At 33.6% G+C, this 23,011-nt stretch overlaps 2 protein-coding genes and 1 pseudogene across 2 annotated transcripts; 1 reads left to right on the forward strand and 2 right to left on the reverse strand.

The window, feature by feature from the left end:
* Nucleotides 1-1,879: 1,879 nt before the first annotated feature.
* LOC107948440 (desmethyl-deoxy-podophyllotoxin synthase) lies at nt 1,880-4,128 on the reverse strand. The gene is made up of 2 exons (XM_016882984.2): nt 2,841-4,128; nt 1,880-2,748 (listed from the first exon to the last, which is right to left on the reverse strand). Exons 1-2 carry the CDS (start codon nt 3,738-3,740, stop codon nt 2,122-2,124), a joined length of 1,527 nt encoding a protein of 508 aa, XP_016738473.2. The 5' UTR covers nt 3,741-4,128; the 3' UTR covers nt 1,880-2,121.
* A 13,769-nt stretch (nt 4,129-17,897) lies between these two features.
* Nucleotides 17,898-19,544, reverse strand: LOC107947849 (desmethyl-deoxy-podophyllotoxin synthase-like; annotated as a pseudogene).
* Nucleotides 19,545-20,089: 545 nt separating this feature from the next.
* Nucleotides 20,090-21,577, forward strand: LOC107947848 (uncharacterized). The gene is made up of 3 exons (XM_016882360.1): nt 20,090-20,673; nt 20,791-21,305; nt 21,405-21,577. The coding sequence occupies exons 1-3, from the start codon at nt 20,090-20,092 to the stop codon at nt 21,575-21,577; spliced, it is 1,272 nt and encodes a 423-aa protein (XP_016737849.1).
* Nucleotides 21,578-23,011: the final 1,434 nt, after the last annotated feature.

A 23,011-nucleotide genomic window follows, 5' to 3' on the forward strand; every position in this document is an offset into this window, starting at 1 on the left:
CAACATTTTAAATCCCTGAGAATAAAGAGTATTTATCGTCTAATTATTATTTAAACCTTATAAATTTTGATCTTAATAAGGATGTTCAATTACATTGTTTCGAGGAGAAGGTCATACCCTGTGAGTTAGGGGCACAACTTCTCGAGTCCCGTAGATAAAGGACATTGCCTCAGTTTTAAAGACTACTTATGCATTGTGCAAAAACTGATGCTACACTAATGCTACATGCAATTAACTTATTTGAGTGTGGTACAAAACGAACGAGTGTAAGTAAGCATAATATACAATAATTAATGGCAAAAATAAAATAGCTACACAGTTGCAAATGAAATAATATGATCAAAAAGAATAAAATGATTGTAGTAACGGTAATGAGGGTAAAATAGTAAATGACGATAATAATAATAGTAATAATTATAATTATAACTATGACATAATTAACACCATATTTAATGAAAAAAAATTTAAAAAAATATAACCACTCAAGGATGAAAATAAAAATTGCATAATTTAAAGGGGTAAAAATGTAAATAATCATAAATTAAAAGTGCTGGAAATTTAAAAGTAGAAAATAAAGGGGGTGAATTAAATAAATAAAGGATTAAATTGAGACTAAATGAAATTGAAAGTATAAATGACAAGAAAAAAAGATAAATTAAAATGTAGGGAATAAAAGGAAAATTATCCTAATCCTCTGAACGCGTGTCACTCCCCAAAGGCTCAACAATTAGAGGACTAAAAATAAAAATAAATTAAATGGTGAAATTTAAAAAGAAAAAAAATCAAAATCGGGACAACATTAAAAGTGCCTCAAAGCGGAATGATATAGGCAACAATTATCCCATCCCTAGCAAAACACACGGATCCTGAAGGGATTCAGGTTGAGTCTTTGGGTTACATCAAAACGATATCTTTTTGGGACTGATGAAACCAAGCCAAAACTGTGTCGTGTTGCACACCCTATTTAAGTTAAAAAAATTTGAAAAAAAATTTATTTGTGCTTTGTTTTTTTTTAAAAAAACTTCATTTTTTTTCTCTCAATACCCCTAGGCCGATCATAGGGATGGTGGGTCTTCGCCGTGGCCGTCGGTCATCGGTAATGGAGACCGCCGCCTCTGATGGCTGGACTTCCCAGAAGTCCCTCTTTTGAGTCCTTTAATGCGTAGAACGTAGATCCAAGGTTAGAATCCCCAAAAACCTAGTCAAAACTCAACAAAAAGCAAAGAAACCTTTCAGTTTCTCCCTTTCCGACGAGGTCCTCGACGAATCTTAATGGATTCGGAGGCCTTTTAAGTTGGAGAGCGCCACCCACAATGGCGGTGAAGTGTCTACAGGTAAAAATCTAAATCTTTTTTAATTTAAAAAAAAACTAAAAGAAAATACCTTTTAATCTGTTTTTGTTCTATTTTCTTCTTTCTTTCTATTTCATTGTTGTTAAAAAAATTATAGGGGGTTCGGGCTTTTATAGCTAAATTAATTACAATATTTCATTTTTATTTTTCTTTCTCTTTGTTTCTCTGTTCTCTGTCTCTTTCTTTTTTACAGGTAGCATGGTGGTGGCAACGGAGGCCGAGTCAAGGGCAATGGGAGTTGTGCCCCTTGTCATTTTGGTGAAATGGTGGTAGAGGGCAGTCCTAAAGGCGCGAGTAACATCAGGCTCCTTAGGTGGTGTGCCTGCTGACATGGTGAAGGTGACGGCTGAAGGGTTCTGATGGGATTAGGGTTTTTGGTTTAAGTTACGGTGTTTGGGTAATTGAGTTGGTTTGAGGTTTGGGCTTGTATGGGCTTAGGTTATTGGGTATTAGGTAATTGGGTAAGCAGATGGGTTTATATTTGGGCTTTGGTTTTTATTTATTTATGTAAAATGGACTTTTGATAATTAATAGACTTATTTATTTATTTGTTTTTATTTTTTATTCTTGCGGCCGATGAAATTGGGCCTTACAGTTACATTTACCATGCACAAGAAGCACAAACACAGATAGCGTCGGCTATAAATACAAATATAAAGTGGTGGGCTATTAGGCTAAATAACAATACATATATAAGCAAACTAACAAACTTGAGATTCAATCCCAACCTAATAGAATAATGCAGCATAAGCTAAGGTTGTTCCTGCCTCTAGGCAACAGTAGTGGAAGCACGGTAAAGACTTGGAACTAGGACAAGATCATTTTTCCTTCTCACAGATACACCAAACACCTCAGTCATGTCTATATCTTCCTGCTTCATTCCCCTTGGTAGCTTCCAATCAAAATGGAACAACAGTTGAGCAAGTGGTAGCTCTACATTTGGCAGAGCAAATAATATGCCTGGACATACCCTCCTTCCAGCTCCAAATGGGATGAACTCGAAATTTGTCCCTATGAAATCAACTGAACTTTTGACAAACCTTTCAGGCTCAAACTTTTCAGGCTCAACCCAATGATTAGGATCTCTCCCGATTGCCCATGCATTCACAATGACTCTGGTCTTTGCAGGTATTTCAAATCCATTAACCACACAATTCTTCATACTTTCTCTTGGAATCAATAAAGGTATAACAGGGTGCAGTCTTAAGGTTTCTTTTATAACACACTTGAGATATTTAAGTTGATGAATGCCTGTTTCATCTACATTTCCTTTGCCTTGGAATACCTGCCTTACCTCTGCTTGTGCTTTTGTCATAACTCTTGGGTTTTTAATCATTTCCGACAATGCCCACTCTACAGCTCCTGCTGATGTCTCACTTCCGCCACTGAAAATGTCCTAAAATATTATAACAAATAACATCATGGCCATTAAAATTTGTGAACAACTACCAAAATCCAGGTCAATGTAATAAAAGAAAATGGACTCACTAAGATGACGGCTTTGACGTTGTTGTCAGTCAAGGGAAATTCGCCATCCTTCTGAATCCTTAAAAGAACATCAACCAGATTTTCCTTGTTTTCATCTTTACTTCTGCCTTTTGCTCTACTTTCTTTGTGATCGTTAACAATATTCCCAAGTATCATGTCAGCTTCTCCATGAATCTTTTCAACTTTATGCTTTAGACCCAAAACAGTATCCAGGAATTTAAGTGAAGGAAAAAATTCGGAAACAAAGTAACCAGAATTCACCTTGGTTTCCTCTGTAATAACTGATATGAAGGCTTCTTGATCTTTGCATTTCTTGCCAAAGGCTGCCCTCGCTGTTATGCCATAACTCAGTGAAAAGACTTTGTGGCTCAGATTCACAGCCGATCCTTCATTTGATTTTATGGTTTCGACGAGATTCAGCACTTCCTCTTCTCTTATGGGTTGGAAGGAAGCGACCCGACTCGCATTCAGAAGCTCCGATGTGCAAATTTTTCGCAGATTTCTCCAATAGTTTCCATATGGTGAAAAGGCAATATCAGTGCACCCGTAAGTTAAAATCTTAGCCGAAGCAAGAACAGGCCTAGTAGCAAAGACAATATCATGGGTTTTCATAATCTCTTTAGCCATTTCTGCAGAAGAAACGACGACAGTGGAAGTTTGACCGAGTTGCAGGTGCATGATGGCGCCATATTTCGTAGCCAAGTCACGTAGGGTGCGATGGGGTAGACGAGGACCGGCGAGCTGGTGCAGATTTCCAATCAAAGGTAATTTCCGTGGCCCTGGAATCAACCCTTGAGTTAAATTCCTAGCTTTAGATTTCCTAATACTTGTGACTGCTGCCAAAAACAAAACCAGGAAGAAGGTGATGAGGAGCCGGAATAAGGATATCTGCAGCTCCATTGTTAGTTAGTAACATAAAGAAGACGAGCTCGAAAGAAAGATATCAAATGAACTGATTCGTTCTTCTTCTTCTTTGGGGGAAATAAGGCTAAAATTACAGGTAACGTGTGTTTTCATTTACCGGTATGATTTCAAATTTTTTCCACATTTTTTTATTCAATCATTTGCAGCACTAACCGCCATAATCACATTACTTTAGACATTCTTTCAAAGGCATGTTTAAGTATTTATTTTGAAGTATTATATTTAAGTATTTATTTGATTTTAGAAAAATTAAAATAAAAAATTGAAATTAAAATGGAATAGGGTGGAGTGAGCCGGGTATGAATGCATCAACATTCATAGAGATAGTAGTGATTTTCAATATTATATATATCTATAGTAGATCAGGCAAGTGATGGAACAAAGCATGATAATTATAAAGCAATAGTGAATTTAGCATTATCTGTCCCGTCTCACTCCATTACCATCCTTAATCTTACTCATTTTGATAGTGATATATAAGTAACTGTGTAATTAAAACATTTATAATAAAAAAATATATAATTTTTAATTTGTATTGAAAATTTTTGATTTAAATTTAATTTGAACTCATAAAAATGCCAATCAAATTCAGCCTTATTGAATAAATTTGTGTATTTTTTTTGACTTCAAATCATAAAAAATTAAATTCCATTGAGCTAAAAAAAAGTGATAAAAATCTATCATGCTTTTTCTCAAATAAAAACTATTTATGTATATAATTATTGTAAAAATAAAATAAAATTTTAAAATTGTTATAAAATAAAGAGAAATGGAGAGAATAAAGAACAAAGAAAATATGAAAGTAACAGAGAATGTACTTTATTGATCAAAAGGGGTGATTACAATGCTTCATCAGAGTCTCTATTTATAGGCATAAGAAGTATAAAAGAAGTAGAGATCTAATTTTAATGACTATAAGAATTTAAAGTACATCAAAACTTTATCTTGACCATGATGGACATCTACTTAATAAGTTATTCATGACACTCCCCCTTAGATGTCCATTGGTAGATAATGTGCCTTGTTAAAACCTTATTAGAAAAAAGACCTTGTAAGATAAAAACTTAATGAAGGAAAAAAGTACACAATATATAATACGTATAATATGCTGGCTCATTAAAAATCTTACCAGGAAAACCCAATAGGACAAAACCTCGGTTAAGGAAAAAATACAACGCGTATTTACTCCCCCTTATGAAAACATAACATACTTTCTCATATTCTACGTATTCTATCTTGAATACTAGTTTTTCAAATGACTATTTGAATGTATTGCTAAGCATTTATACTACCATTCTTTTGAAAATCATGAGTGAGGGAAAATTTTGGGGAAACATATTTTGATCTCTTGAGGAATTTCAACAACAATAATAATAGCAAACTTTACTCATGATTCTTCTATAAAAACACAAATAGGTATTTTGGATCATTTTATAATCCTCTTTCAACTACTATTGACTAAGTCAAATTTACCACATATATTCAATTATTTCAATTTATATAAATGAATAATTTCCCGAGAATTTTAATATGCTTCTAGCATTTTAAATCCTTCAAGGATTTTAATATAAACTTTACTATATAGTGATTTATAAAGGTTGTAACAATCACCATTAGACGCAAGTTAAATCTTTTATGAATTGTCAAAATAACATGTTTAAAGGTTATTGCATCCACCACAAAAGAATATTATATCTTTTCATAATAATACCAGTACATAGCGAAAAACTTTATATTTTTATTCCGCTTTTGCAAAACTACTTCATTTGCACCATTATTGGTTTATATCTTTAGATATTTGGACTACTGGTCCAAAAACTCCACAAATTTAATTGTACTTGAGTTGCATCTTTCTATTTTGATCAATTTATTTAATATCTATATTTCTCAATAGATTTATTCAAGATCCTCCTTTTATTTTATTATTTCAATAGTAATATTGCATGCAAAATCATTGTCAACCACTTTTATTATTTGGTTCCACATTTTCTCGAATTGACATAACTTATCGAGATCTCTTATTTTCATTATTTTAAAATTCAATTTCAGGTACCTGAATCTCTTCTGAAGTTTTACTTATTAGTTATGTCTTGGGTCACTTCTGGAGCACCCAACTCCACTATATGACCATCTAGAATAATTTTCATTTTTGGAACCGATCAATCTATTATTTATTCTAATTGATTGTCCTACTGGGACTTTGATTCAAATTAAAATATTAGATAGTATATAACACTTGGTTATTCTCATTAAGGTTGTAAATACATCTAACAGTTAACTTGTAATGAGTTATCCTTATTGAACTTCTGGTTCAATTACTCTCCCCTAACTCATTACAAGTTATTGTTTCTCTCCCCCTAATGTTAGGAAAACTGACAACTTATGTCACAATTAAATCTAGAATTAATTGCTCAAAAATATTATAAGGAGACTCATATAAATATACATTCCCAATCTCTTATTATGACCTGTGAGTTGTGGTGGAGTAGTTGGAACATATACCGCACATCCAAAAATTGTAAGATGGGAAATATTTGGCTCTTGACCAAAAATCAATTGTAATGGGGAGTATTTATAATTTATTGGCTTGATGCGTACAACATGTAAATCAATGCAAGCATGAATCTTATGCTGAAATAGAAAGTTTTGTTTTCATAAGTAATTGTTTAGCTATTAGTTGGAGGCATTTGATAAACAATTCAGCTAAATCATTTTGTGTGTGAACATGAGTTACAGGATGTTCAACTTTTATCCCAATTGACATGTAATAATCATTGAAAACTTAGGATTTAAACTCACCAACATTAGCAAGATGAATTGTTTTAATTGCAAAATCTGAAATTAATCATTTAAACAAGCAATCTCGCAAACGACAGGTTGCGAGTTGAAAACGCATGTGATTATTATGTATATGCATCTACCAAAATCATATAATATTAAAACCATCCACATGGTGGATGAATGAGCCCATATTTATTTCAGAAATGCAAGACATTAAATCTCAACTTTAGCTAGTGAGTTTCTAAGAACCAATTTTTATTGAGAACAAGCAATAAATGAGAATTCTTTAAATGAAAGAATCTTCTAATTGTTTAATGGATGTCCATATGAATTCTCAATTAATTTTCGCATCATATATGATCCAGGATAGTCTAACTGGTCATGCCAAGTAGTAAACGCATTTGTATTAGTAAACTTCTAGTTTACTTTAACATTGTTTCAATTGTACTAAATTGTAACAATTTGATAATTATATTATCATTCCTTTTAATTTGTATCCACATATAAGTACTATCGTGACATTTACTACTGAAAATGTCTAAATCAATATAAAGTCTATAATACCATCAAGTCAATAAATATAATTTCCAAATAATTAGATGCAGTATTCGCTTCAGGAAATATGCCAAAATATTCAAATGCCCAAAAATCTATTAATAGCAAACTTTGAGAGTGGATCTTATTTTCCATGTGTATAACATGTACATAACCAATGACTTTTCATACATAAGATTTCTCTCTTGCAAGTTCTCATCAGTAATATTTTACCACGTAATTTTAATTGAGGACTTATTCTGTATACTGTAGAGTTATACTCAGTTTTTAAAAAATACTTGCAACTTTAGATGCATCTAACCATAATAAGCTTTAGATAGAATTATCATATTCTATTGCTCATGAGTAGATCTTTCACAATCAAATATCTTGCTTTCAACCCTTTAATAGGGATGATGACAAAAGAATATCATAAATATTATAAATTAATAACTCAATCCCCCTTTTTTTTATTCATATGAAATATAATATTTTCCTCATGCACAATCTCAATATAAGATCCATTACAAATAACTTTTAAAAGTAATGCATTAACCATCACAAATTTTGTGTTTTTTAGATAGTGATATATTAGCTCTTTTGAAGCTTTTAACTAATTTTGTATTATCAAATATTGGAATAATATTTGTTTGTTCTAGTACCAAATAAGATAAATATTTTCTATCTGTAATGACAGAATTCATTACTACATTTTCATATCATTCCTTAAAGAATATTAATAGAAACAAAATATTTGGGCATATGCCACATTTGTGGCCAATAATCTTTCATATCATATTGATAACATAAGTTATCTTTACCCTTTGAAAAGTTATCTTGAGAACTCTCATTATTCTCTTATTTATTACTAGGTTCCCAATTTTAGTGGTCCATGAGTATATCTTTTATCTTCTTTATGTTTACATTCACTTCGGGGAATGCAACAAATTTAGTAGAACAGATTTATAAACATCCCAATAGATTCTTTAATTCATAATTACCATCGCAAACATGCGTGAGATTTCAAATCAAAATCTATCTATGCATGTTGTCATGATTAGTATCCAATTATAATATACAATAAACAAAACATAGTAAAATATACCTGAAGATCTTTAACATCATCATAATCACTAGAAGGTATGAGATAGTTAGAAAATATTCTTGATTTCATATGGATAATGATATCAAATCTTTCACCATCTGTAAAAACTTTGCATCTTGCTGTCAAAGAAATTGAAAATCATGGAGGATAAATTTGATCGTCGATAAAAGGAACTATCACTTTGAGCAAAATCGTGCTGATAACGTGTTATAAAATAAAGAGAGATTGGGAGAATAAAGAACAAAGAAAATATGAAAGCAATAGAGAATGTACTTTATTGATCAAAAGGGGTGATTATAATGCTTCATCAGAGTCTCTATTTATAGGCATAAGAAGTATAAAAGAAGTAGAGATCTAATTCTAATAACTATTAGAATTTAAAGTACATCAAAACTTTATCTTAATCTTGATGGACATCCACTTAATAAGATATTCATAATAAGAATGACACATGTATTTTTAAAATTTTTATATAATTAAATAAAAATTGAAAAATGAGATCCAATTTAAGACAAACACAACAAATATGTTATATAAACAGTTTTAGGATAGACTTAAAAAATAAATATTTGATATAAATATTTTGAAAAATATATGCTATATAAACATTTTAATAATAAAATGATATTTCTTTTTTTAAAAAATTAATGTATTTTACTATTATATATAATTATTTATTAATAATTAAAAATAAATTTTAAAATTTTAAAATAAATAAATCACATATCATGGGACACTTACAAACATAAAGTCAATTTGAATTTCCGTTCAATATTTTCGGCTTTTAAAAATGGAAATCCAATTTGACTAAAAAAAAACTGTGTGGTTAGAATTCATTTTTGCCAAGATTTTTGAATTAAATTCTGCATATTTCTGGATCCTTGTTTACATGGCTGAACTTTTTTTTTTGTTAAAAAATAGTTTTCCACAAGAAAAAACTGTAATTTACATGGTTACCTAAACTTACTACTAGTTTATCTAAAGCTCAAATCCACTTATTATGTTGGTCTCCAAACACATAATTTGTGTGTGTTTAAATACATCCAAAATTTATCTATTTCACATAATTAAGCTCAGATATGATTTAGCTATATGGGTTTAAGCTTTTATTTTCTTTTGGTTACTTGCATTTGTTTTGGTTACTATTTTAGGAAATTGTGCTACCAAGCTTAGAACAAGTAGTAACATTGTTTTATTCAAAATAACAATTGTGTGAGAATAGCTATGTCCGAAACAATTATTTTCAAAATAGGGTTTCAATTAAGAACAAGTGCCATCTAGTGTAGCTGTCATTTCAGAATAGCTCATTTTTGGATAACAAAGACTTGGAACAACTCTTGTTTAGAACAATTGTTATGTTCATAACAACTATGGTTTGGAACAACTTCTATTTATACCAATTATGTTTCTAAGAAGAGTCATTATTTAAAGTAAGCTCTTCCAAGAAAAGCATCACCACATAACAACTCTTGTTAAAAAAAAACACTCCATGTTGAGAACAATTCATGTTTTGAACAAGCTAGAGTGATCCTTATTCAGAAACAATTCTCATTCAATAACAACTCTTCTTTAAGAATATATTGCGTTCTAAAAGATGTTTTGCATATGTGTCATAGGGAACTCCTTCACCAAAATAGAAGATGTGAAAATAACCCTATAATATGGCAGGGTTCATAAGTAGTCTTTACTCTTGGAATATTCCAGAGGGCTTGGATTGGTGGACTAGATAGGGAGGAAGTTAAGAGGTTTCCTCTTAACCTTTTCCTTAGCATTGAGGGCCCTTTCCTTCTTTCAGAAACATAGCAAATTCTTATTCTATCACGCCCTAATTTTTATAAGTGTCTAAATTAGAATGAGTAATTAGCCTGATGGTAAATAGCTTGTGAAATGAAATTTTTATTGTAATTAAATTTCATTAATTGCTGCAATTAAAGTTGTATATGGGCATAGAATTGCCATTGGAAAGGTATAATGAGTCAATAATTGCAAAAAGGGTTTTAATTGTCATTGGAATCATAAAATTGAAAGTCAAATATCTTTAATTAAATACAACAAAGTAGCCTTAAGACGACACTTTTGGGCCGACAATTTCTTAAGTGTCGGGATAGACTTGCCGACATATGTTTTGGTCAACTCTTTGTATAAGGGTTGAGATATGCATGCCTGAGATTCCTAATTTTCCTGTTTACATGACCAAATTCCTGATTCTATGCAGCTGTCGTGCCCATGACCTATACGTGTAAAGTTGAAAATAAATAAGGGGGAATTTAGTTGATAAAGAAAAATAAAATGAAATGAAATAATAACAGAATGATATTTGTGAAAATAAAATTGAGTAATTTAAATTAAGTCGGTAAATCAATGTGTGAATGCTTAGCCTTAGCCCCAGTACACTTTGAACTCAAACCGATCATTGAAAATGGATTTCCTTTCTCTTAACGATAAGTTGGTTATAGCGATCAAGGACGCCACACCCGCCAACTCTTTCTTGTGCAGTTGGTTCTAGTATGACCTACAAACCAACACTTACCGATTATCTAATCACGTAACTTGCGTTCGTGATTTAAGATCTCGATAGTCTTGCTATCTCTTGCATTCGCGATTTAAGATCTCGATAGTCTTGCGATCTAGAAAAGCCCAACTCGAATCAACGACCTCAACCATGTGATTTATTTAAATCTGATCACTATCTCCCTTGACAGAGGTCCAACAAGCCCTTACCAACCTGGACACACCAATTTGTTCGCTGGAACTTGAACTCGGCAAACAACCGACTCGTTTTCCCAACTGTACGCCAAACAACTCCAACCCAATGTGCGCTTTTTGAATTGAAATTGCATTAACTTTAAGAGACAATTGTAACTATCCCATTTACCGGAGAGATAACGAATACTGTGTTGAAAGGTTTTAGTATGGGTTCATATCTCACGATTTTTTATAGGAATGATTACCGGACTAAGGCTAAATGAAGTTTTAGTTGAGCATGAAATTAATCATGCTTGATGGATTGTGGGAATGAATTTAAATGAAATGGTAATAAGTGAAAAAAGGGAATAAACTTAAGGAGCAATTATACCAAAAGAAAGTAGAAGAAAGAAAATGACAGTAAGCTTTGCCAATGCTACAAACATGTGAAAAATAAAGGAAAAATTATATTCAATTCAATTTCAAGTGTAAAATCAAGTGTGTTTTTCCAAGCCACCAATACAAGGTATTTATATATTTTTCATGTGCTAAATTTAGCATGATTCCTCTAAGATTATGTCAACAAAAATCATATTTTTTTTTCTATATATAGAGTTTGACAATTTCTAAATCTGAATTTTAGTCAACCACTAATTTGCAACTCTTCAATTTGGCCCTTATTTTTGCTTTTCGTTCCAATATAGCCCATTTTGCTTGATTTCGAATTTCAGCATTCCAATTTCATCCATGATAAGATTTAAGTAAGAAACCACAAGTTTACTAGTATTCTATTAAAAAATTAGCCAAAAATAGATACATTAAAAGCACAAAATTAACTTGCTATCAATATCAAATTGATTAATAATCATTATTGTTGTTTTAAATTAATTCATTAATCGATTCTTTGCTTCTTTGAATCGATTGCTTGTTAGTTTTATTTATTAAATCGATTCTTTAATTGAATCTTTGCTTCTTTGTTTCTTTAATAATTTAATTAACAATCTCCATCATTTAAATTAATTAAGAATATTATAAAAATGAAAAAAATCATATCCAATTAAAATATAAAGATTAAATTTCAAATTTAATCATAATAAATGATTAAAATCTTAATTTACTATTTTGAAAAATGCCCTTCCAAAATGAGACAATCACTAATAGGGGTAAGTAAAATTCGATTTGAAAAAATTGAAATAAAATTTTAAATTTCGAGTTATTTGAATCGAGTTATTCGAGTTATTCGAGTTAATCAAATCAACTCGAATTTTTTTTAATTTTGAGTTCGAATCGAGTTAAATTTTTCGAATTCGAATAACTTAAATAAATCGAATAAATTATTTTAATAAATTAAAATTATATTATTATTTTTCATTTCCTCCAAAACCTTTTTGGCTTTTATTTTCCCCCACCTGCCCTCTATTTTTCCCAAATCAAATCCCATTTCATTTCTTCTCCCAAAATCAAACCCCTCGACCCCCATTGCCAAATCAAAATCCCTAAATCAAACTATCAAACCCTTCTTCCTTCTTCAGTCTTCATCTATTCTTTATCATTCTCTGGGCTTATTCATTTCCTTGTGGGTTGTTTCTCACCTGTTTTCTCTGGGTTGTACTAGTACATTCTTAATTTGTGAATTCCATTGGAAAATCTATCTAGGTTTTCTTTAAAATATAATTTCCATTGAATATATATACACAATTTTCCTTTATATATTTGAGCTCAACTAGAATAATTTGAAGTATTTTTTCTTCTTAATTTTTGGTGAGTATTTTTTTGTTGTTTTAAGCTTTTAGGGTTTGTGTTTAAAATCGACTTGGCTAGAGGTTTTTAACATTAAAAAGAAGACAACTTTTGTCTTCCACCATTAATGCCATGCGTTGATGTTATTCTGGATTGTGTTGGAGCAGCCTACCTCCAAAGAAACCTTGTCTACTTAAATGTCGATGACAGACTTTTCATCATTGGGTCCATAACTAGATTTGTTGCAAAACTAAACATCGCAACTATGTTTGGAAAACAATTTTCAATCCAAGGTATTAATCATGTTATAAAAAACTGCAGACCAAACCCTTTATTGTAGATTAATATGTTTCAAGATAACTGAAAGTGGGAAGCCTTAAATATGAATGCATCCTTTTGGGGAAAGTCATCTTCTCTAAGCGACGAAACGAGTTTTTGAAGAAGGCTTATAATGGAAGCTCGTGAGAAGAAGTATAAGTGTCTCCTCAACGATTGTATGGCAAACGGGATGTCGAGGAAGTGAAATACTTACTTATGAAAATTGTTGATTTTGCTTCAATTTATGATTCTTTGGCTATTACTGAAATATTCTTCCCATGTGTTCATGCTGTTTCTTATCTAACTCATTTAAATAGAAAAATTACATTTGTTATTTTTTGCACTTGTTAATGTAGTTGAATTTCAAACTAGAAGGCCTGATGATGAGGCCTTTAGTTCGGATAATGATGAATGAGGCCAGCTGCATATTATGTATGTATATATATATGTTATAGCAGTTGATGAATGCAATTGTCCTAGAAATTTTTGATGTCACGGAAAACAGGTAGACAACATGTTGGCAACATATTCACTGAATGCAATTGGACAACAAGCTAATAACATGTTGTCAACGTGTTGACTGCTTCTATTAGGATTTTGTATATAAACTAATAAGTTCATCAGTGGTAATTTTATATTAATATGATTAGTTTATGTTAATTAACTATTCAGTTAATATCATCTCGAACTTATCCAAACTCAAGATATACAAATTTGCTTCTATTTCACCAAAGTAGGCTCTTCAAAAGTCGGGAAAAAAAGTCGTAAAAAACATGGGGCCTAAATCAACTATGTAAGGTGTTGGCGCAGGTAAGGCCTATCCCAACCTTTTTAAGGTTGCCTTAGACGAGTCAATCCTAACCTTTTTAAGGTTGGCATAGAGTGCTCTATCCCAACTCTTTAAAAGTAGGTATATGAGTGCTTTATTCTGACCTTTTTGGGGTCACCTATTTCCTCATATCCCAACCTTTTTTAAAGGTCGGCCTTGACTAGGTCTTTTCCAACCCTTCAATAAAGGTCGACCTATGTTGAATTATGCCAACACTTTTTCCAAAGCATTGCGGTACCTATGCCAATGGTGCTAACAACGATGTTTTCGGAATTGTTGGGATAATCTATGCCAACTTTTTTTATGTCATCCTAACAAGTAGGGTTATGATTAGTTTCAACTGCTTTATGCATCAAAAAAGAACAAGGTAAAAAAATGATGAACACAAGATGTGTTTATACAGTTCCTTTTCCCTATATCTGTAAGGACTTGCCCAAAGAGAATATTCACTATGTTAGCACCTTGTACAACAAATGATTTCAACCTCGAACACACACCATATTAGACTTTTCGTTTTTGTACTTAATATCCAAACAACTCTCCTCTAATTTTCCCCCCTGAAAAATGACATTAACCAAATCACATGATTATTCACTCAAAATGTACTCAAAAGAAACGTTCCTCAATGAACAAAATAAAGTGCTCTTAATTTAGTATATAACTTATACAAGTCTCCACAACATATATAAGTAATTTAGACATGCTAGTATACTATATCAAATACAATTAATCTTCCCTTAAAACTAACATGATAATATGCATAAGTAATACCTTCAAAATGGCTCAAGATAAGTCTTAAATCTTCAGTATATACTTTCAAGTTCTACCTAATTTGATCCAATCCATCAAATTTGAGAAGTTGATTACTTTTATCCAAATTCAAATCAATCTCCAAAATATGTTGCTATTTGTCATTTAGATATTAAGGATGGACTAACTATCATCCAAAGTATCAACAAGAGTCATAGTGTTAAAATTTGTTAATTTAAGGATGTCAAGTTTTCTAAGTAAATAATACCAATCAGTTGACATTTGTCCAGCCACTACTTTAAAAACTATCTGAACAAATATTCAAATTTAAATATTATTTAAATCAAATTAAATTTAATTTTTTTGAATTTATGATATTATCACTTATTATCCCAAAATAAAAATGATTTATCTTTGCTGCCGAATAAGTCTTAATTCGATTGATTTAGACATTGTCACTAGTGTAAGAGGATATGGGTTCAAATACACCGAAATGTTATAAAAAAAACTTATATGATAATAAACTATTTAAAAAAATAACTTTATAAGTTATACTTTTATTAGCAATTTATAATATATTTTGACTTCATATTTCAGTACTCAATTCTGATCTACAATTCTTTTATTCAATTCCACGACTTAACCACGTTAAAGGCCAAAAAGGAGAAAGAAACTAATGGGTGGTAATGGAGAGGAGGAAAGACCAACCCATTAACATAGAACTGTTGGAAACACGAATTAAGTCAACAAAGGAAATTAACCCCCTGTATGTATTGAAATGAATAACAACATTGAATTGGTAGAAATCATCAAATTCTTTCTGCTGTTCAATGATCCAGAAAAATGAACTCTCTCCACCAACCCTCCTTCAGCTCTTAGAGAATAATAAATATAAAAGGAAAATATGAGCACAACACAAATACTGCTACCAACATAAAACGAATATAGAAATAATAATGTTACTGTCGAAACCTTTTTCTCGCGTTTTGACTTTTATTTTAAAACGAAGACGGAGTCGCCACCAATTCTTTTTATCAAGGTGTGATTGGATCACCTCAAAATTTAATCATTTTAATAAAAGGGTAAAATTACTAAAACGATGATTTTTGATCTATAAAATCCAGGAAGTAGGTTTGGGAGTCGGTTACGTATGAGGAAGAATTAGCACCCTCATCACGCCCAAAATTGGTACCTAATTAATCATTTGATGTCTTAATGTCGAAAATCGAGAATTCGAAAAGAATTTAAAATGCACCCTTACACGATGTTATTCGATGACATTAAAAATATCGCTATCTAAATCAAATCTTATGTAGAAGGCTCTTATATTTCGAGTCAACCAAGAATAAGGGTCGTGTCCCCGTAAGTTAGGGGCACAATATCTTGAATCCCCGAGAATAAAGAGTATTTATCATCCATTTATTATTTAAACCTTATAAATTTTTATCTTAATAAGGATGTTCAATTACATTGGTTCGAGAAGAAATTCATACCCCATGAGTTAGGGGCACAACTTCTCGAGTCCCCTAGATAAAGAACATTGCCTCGGTTTTAAAGACTAATTATGCATTGTGCAAAAACCAATGCTACACTAATGCTACATGTGATTAACTTGTTTGAGCGTGGTACAAAACAAACGAGTGTACGTAATCATAATATACAATAAAATAATGGCACAAATAAAATAGCTACATAGATGCAATTGAAATAATATTATAATAAAAGAATAAAATGATTGTAGTAATGGTAACGAGGGTAAAATAGTCAATGTCAATAATAATAGTAATAATAATTATAACCATGGCATAATTAACACCATATTTAATGAAAAAAATAAAAAAAATATAACCACTGAAGGATGAAAATAAAAATTGCATAATTTATAGGGACAAAAATGTAAATAGTCATAAATTAAAAATGCTGGAAATTAAAAAGCAGAAAATAAAGGGGGTGAATTAAATAAATAAATGACTAAATTGAGACTAAATGAAACTGAAAGTAAAATGCAAGAAAAACAAAAAAAAGGATAAATTAAAATAAATTAAAATGTAGGAATCAAAAGGACAATTATCCTAATCCTCTGTATGCGTGTCACTCCCCAGAGGGTCAACGGTCAGAGGACTACAAAAAATTAAATTAAATGGTGGAATTTAAAAAGAAAAAAATTCAAAATCAGGACAACATTAAAAGTGCCTAAAAGCGGAAGGACCTAGGCAGCAATTATCCCATCCCTAAAAAAAAGGCGAATTCGGGTTGAGTCTTTAGGTTATAACAAAACGGCGTCTTTTTGGGACTTCTAAAACCAAGCCAAAACGGCGTCATGTCGTACACCCTATTTAAGTTAAAAAAATCTGAAAAAAAATTATTTGTGCTATGTTTTTTTTCTCTCAATACTCCCCAAGCCGGTCATAGGGATAGTGGGTCTTCGCCGTGGCCGTCGGTCATTGGCAACAGAGATCGCCGCCTCTAATGGCCAGAGTTCCCTAAAGTACCTATTTTGAGCCTTTTAATGCGTAGAACGTAGATCTGGGGTTAGAGTCCCTAGAAATTAAACCTAGTCAAAACTCAACAGAAAGCAAAGAAAGCTTTCAGTTTCTCCCTTTCCGACGAGGCCCTCAGCGAATCCTAATGGATTTGGAGGCCTTTTAAGTTGGAGAGGGCCACCCACAATGGCGGTGAAGTGTCAACAGGTAAAAACCTAAATCGTTTCAAATTTAAAAAAAATAAAAGAAAATATCTTTTAATCAGTTTTTGTTCTATTTTCTTCTTTCTTTCTATTTCATTTTTGTTAAAAAAATTACAAAGGGTTCATGCTTTTGTAGCTAAATTAATTACAATATTTAGTTTTTGTTTCTCTTTCTCTCTGTTTCTCTGTTCTCTGTCTCTTTCTTTTTTGCAAGTAGCATGGTGGTGGCAACAGAGGCTGAGTCAATGGCAGTGTAGTCCTAGGGGCGTAGGTAACATTAGGCTCCTCAAGTGGTGTGCTTGTTGACGTGGTGAGGGCCGTGGCCGAAGGGTTTTTGGTTTAGATTAGGGTGTTTGGGTAATTGGGGTGGTTTGAGGTTTGGGCTTATAGGGGCTTAGATTATTGGGTCATGTAATTGGGTAAGTAGATGGGTTTGTATTTGGGCTTTGGTTTTTTTATTTATGTAAAATGGACTTTTGATAATTAATGGATTTTTTTGTTTATTTATTTATTTGTTTTTAATTTTTTTGTTTGGGACCGACGAAATTGGGCCTTACAGTTACATTTACCATGCACAAGAAGCATGAACACTGATAGCATCGGCAATAAATACAAATATAAAGTGGTGGGCTATTAGGCTAAATAACAATACATATATAAGCAAACAAACAAACTTGAGATTCAATCGCAACCTACTAGAATAATGCAACATAAGCTAAGGTTGTTCCTGCCTCTAGGCAACAGTAGTGGAAGCATGGTAAAGACTTGGAACTAGGACAAGATCATTTTTCCTTCTCACAGATACACCAAACACCTCAGTCATGTCTATATCTTCCTGCTTCATTCCCCTTGGTAGCTTCCAATCAAAATGGAACAACAGTTGAGCAAGTGGTAGCTCTACAGTTGGCAGAGCAAATAATATGCCTGGACATACCCTCCTTCCAGCCCCAAATGGGATGAACTCAAAATTTGTCCCTATGAAATCAACTGAACTGTTGACAAACCTTTCAGGCTCAAACTTTTCAGGCTCAACCCAATGATTAGAATCTCTCCCGATTGCCCAGGCATTCACAATGACTCTGGTCTTTGTAGGTATTTCAAATCCATTAACCACACAATTCTTCATACTTTCTCTTGGAATCAATAAAGGTATAACAGGGTGCAGTCTTAAGGTTTCTTTTATAACACACTTGAGATATTTAAGTTGATGAATGCCTGTTTCATCTACATTTCCTTTGCCTTGGAATACCTGCCTTACCTCTGCTTGTGCTTTTGTCATAACTCTTAGGTTTTTAATCATTTCCGACAATGCCCACTCTACAGCTCCTGCTGATGTCTCACTGCCAGCACTGAAGATGTCCTAAAACAACATAATAAATAACATCATGGCCATTAAAATTTGTGAACAAACTACCAAAATCCAGGTCAATGTAATAAAAGAAAATGGACTCACTAAGATGACGGCTTTGACGTTGTTGTCAGTCAAGGGAAATTCGCCATCCTTCTGAATCCTTAAAAGAACATCAACCAGATTTTCCTTGTTTTCATCTTTACTTCTGCCTTTTGTTCTACTTTCTTTGTGATCGTTAACAATATTCCCAAGTATCATGTCAGCTTCTCCATGAATCTTTTCAACTTTATGCTTTAGACACAAAACAGTATCCAGGAATTTAAGTGAAGGAAAAAATTCGGAAACAAAGAAACCAGAATTCACCTTGGTTTCCTCTGTAACAATTGATATGAAGGCGTATTGATCTTTGCATTTCTTGCCAAAGGCTGCCCTCGCTGTTATGCCATAACTCAGTGAAAAGACTTTGTGGCTCAGATTCACAGCCAATCCTTCATTTGATTTTATGGTTTCGACGAGATTCAGCACTTCCTCTTCTCTTATGGATTGGAAGGAAGCGACCCGAGTTGCATTCAGAAGCTCCGATGTGCAAATTTTTCACAGATTTCTCCAATAGTTTCCATATGGTGAAAAGGCAATATCAGTGCACCCGTAAGTTATAATATTAGCTGAAGCGAGAACAGGCCTATTAGCAAAGACAACATCATGGTTTTCATAGTCTCTTTAGCCATTTCTGCAGAAGAAACGACGACAGTGGAAATTTGACCGAGTTGCAGGTGCATGATGGCGCCATATTTCGTAGCCAAGTCACGTAGGGTGCGATGGGGTAGACGAGGACCGGTGAGCTGGTGCATATTTCCGATCAAAGGTAATTTCCGTGGCCCTGGAATCAACCCTTGAGTTAAATTCCTAGCTTTAGATTTCCTAATACTAGTGATTGCTGCCACAAACAAAACCAGGAAGAAGGTGATGAGGAGCTGGAATAAGGATATCTGCAACTCCATTTGTTGAAGCAATGGTCAGCATGCAGCAACCAAGACTGTCGAGGGCACTACATGTAGAAGCTGCAAGTTCGTCAAGCCAGCAAGCTGTGTTTTCACTTATTTTGTATTTTTAAGTTAATGCAGTGTAACTTAGTTGTATTTCAACTATGTTAGGTTTATATTTGATGTAAAACTGATGGTGATTGAGCTGATTAATCAGCGTTGTTGATCTGTACAAGTTAATTAGCTAAAGTTACTAAGTTTGTTAGTGGTAGTAGGTGAAGTTTAGGTTAACCTACTGTTTTGTCAAGTTGTAAGCTTGTTTATGTATTGGCTTTAAGCCATATTCAGTTTTTTGAATGAATTCAACAAGTTTTCATCCATATGCTCTCCATTTTTAGTTTTGCTTCAAAATCTATTTGAGTTTTCTGCTTTGTTTCTGCTGCAAGTCACGAGACTTGCTCGACAAGCATTCTGTTGAAGCTTGCTGCTGTAGCACTTAGATCCAACAATTGGTATCTAGAGCCATATTCTTAGAGGACCTGTTGTAGTTCAGTATCAAAACCATGGCATCATCAGGTTTTTCACCAGCTTCACCACCTGTCTTCAATGGAGAGGGCTTCAACATTTGGGCAGTTAAGATGAGGACTTACCTGCAGGCATTCGACCTATGGGAAGTTGTTAACTCAGATGCTGAGCCAGCACCTCTTCGAGCTAATCCAAAAGTTGCTCAAATAAGGCAACACACTGATGAAAGAACAAAAAGGCACAAGGCCATGTCATGCATACAGAATTGTGTGACAGATGTGATCTTTATGAGGATCATGGCCTGTGAAACACCAAAGGAGGCTTGGGACAAGCTGAAAGAAGAATTTCAGGGGACTGAGAGAACAAGGCAACAACAGATGCTCAACTTGAGAAGAGATTTCGAAAATCTCAAAATGAAAGAGGAAGAAACAGTTAAGCAGTACTCAGATCGGATTATGGCTGTTGTAAATAGCATAAGGCTCCTAGGAGAGCAATTCAGTGAAGCTAGAATAGTTGAGAAAGTCATGTCCACTCTACCAGAGAGGTATGAAGCTAAAATTTCATCCCTCGAAGACTCAAGGGACTTGACAACTATCTCCTTAACTGAGCTAATCAATGCCTTGTATGCACAAGAGCAAAGAAGAGCCAGTAGACAAGAGGAGCACCAGGAAGGGGCTTTTTAAGCCAAAGAAGCCTCGAGCATCAAAACTCAAAAAGGCAAAAAGTTCTGGAAAAACAGGCCTAAGCCTGATGCTGCTAGGAGCAGTGACCAACTCTGCAGACATTGTAAAAGAGCTGGTCATCCAGAAGATAGATGCTGGTTTAGACCAGATGTAGTATGCCAACACTGCAAGAAAAAATGCCATGTTGAAAAAGTTTGCAAAAATAGAAGCAAACCAAGACAAAATCAATTTCAGCAACAAAAGGTAGAAGCTCGAGTAGCTGAAGAAAGCAGTGATCAAGAAGAACATGTTTTTGCTGTGTCATGTGCAGCAAATCAGAAGAAGGGTTCAAAGGGCTGGCTTCTAGACAGTGGGTGCACAAACTACATGTCACCAGATGCAACTATCTTCAAAACCCTGGACAGAACCTGCAAAACCAAGGTAAAAATTGGAAATGGTCAGTTGATTAATGCTGAAGGAAGAGGAGATGTGCTGATTCATACCTCTACAGGTGGCAAAATCATTTCAAATGTACTTTTGGTACCTGAAATCGATAGGAACCTTCTCAGTATAACTCAACTACTTGAGAAAGGTTAGTCAGTTGTGTTCAAGGATAAAGAATGTCAAATTTTTGATCCAAGTGGATCAAACCTCATAACAGTCACCATGACTGATAAATGTTTTGAAGTAGACTGGCCAAATGACTTACATTCAGCCTGCATAGCCTCCACTGATGACTCTAGACTCTGGCATCAGAGGCTTGGACATACAAACTACAAATCCATAGCCCGCATGGTCAATGAAGGTCTAGTAGAAAATTTCATCGATTCAGTGAAGAATGATGAGCTTTGTGAGATATGTTAGCAAGGAAAATTGGCAAGATTGCCATTTCCAACAAGCACAACATGGAGAGCATCAGAGAAGCTCCAACTTGTGCATACAGATGTGTGTGGACCAATGAAGACTGAGTCTCTCAAAGGAAGCAGGTACTTTATTCTATTTATTGATGACTTTACAAGATACTGCTGGATTTATTTTCTAAAACAGAAATCAAAAGTTCCATCTGTGTTCCTGAAGTATAAAGCTGCTGTTGAAACTGAGTCTGGTTGCAAACTTAGAGCAATGAGGTCAGATAATGGAACTGAGTACACCTCAGCTCAGTTCCAAGCCTACTGTGAAGAAGCAGGTATCAAACACCAGTTGACTAATGTGTATACACCCCAACAGAATGGGGTCAGTGAAAGGAAAAACAGAAGCTTGATGAACATGGTAAGATGTCTTTTGTTTGAGAAGAATTTGCCCAAAACTCTGTGGGCTGAAGCTGTTAACACAGCAGTTTATCTCCAAAACAGGCTCCCAACCAAGGCTCTGGCTGAGAAGACTCCATTTGAAGCCTGGTTTGGGTTTAAGCCATCACTGGCTCATCTCAGAACCTTTGGTTGTCTGTGCTACACTCAAGTTCCAGCTGAGAAGAGAAGCAAGCTAGATAAAAGAGCTCAAGCAGGGATCCTGATCGGCTATAGCTTGGTTAAAAAGGGCTACAGAATCCTAGAACCTGCTACAAACAAGATATTGGTTAGCAGGGATGTTGTTTTCAATGAAAAAGGACACTGGAATTGGGAGAAGGCTGAACCAGAGGCAGTGGATGAAGATCTGGCATTGGACCAAGTTGAAAATGATGAAAACACACCTGAAATGGATGTAGATGATGTTCCAATCAGAGGCACTCGATCACTGGCTGATGTTTATGAAAGAGCACAAGTGGCTACTGTTGAACCAAGTTGCTTTGAAGAAGCAGAAAGCCAGGAGGACTGGAAGCAAGCAATGATTGAAGAAATCAGGATGATTGAAAAGAATCAGACCTGGAGTCTGGTTGATAGACCAACAAACAGGAAGATTATTGGTGTCAAATGGGTTTATCGAGTCAAGAACAATGCTGATGGTAGCCTAAACAAGTTAAAGGCTAGATTGGTTGTGAAAGGCTTCAGTCAAAGGTATGGATCAGACTACCTGGAAACCTTTGCACCAGTGGCCAGGCTAGACACCATCAGACTGCTAGTTGCCTTAGCAGCACAAAAACAGTGGTTGATACACCAACTTGATGTAAAATCAGCATTTCTGAATGGATTCCTTGAAGAGGAGATTTATGTGGAGCAACCTCAAGGTTTCAAGGTGTCTGGCAAGGAAGAAATGGTGTACAAACTCAACAAAGCCTTGTATGGCTTGAAACAGGCTCCAAGGGCCTGGTATAGCAGAATTGATGGATATCTGACCAGTTTGGGATTCGAGAGAAGTCTA

This window comes from Gossypium hirsutum, chromosome A04 (genome assembly GCF_007990345.1).
Source record: "Gossypium hirsutum isolate 1008001.06 chromosome A04, Gossypium_hirsutum_v2.1, whole genome shotgun sequence".
Classification (NCBI taxonomy): Eukaryota; Viridiplantae; Streptophyta; class Magnoliopsida; order Malvales; family Malvaceae; genus Gossypium; species Gossypium hirsutum.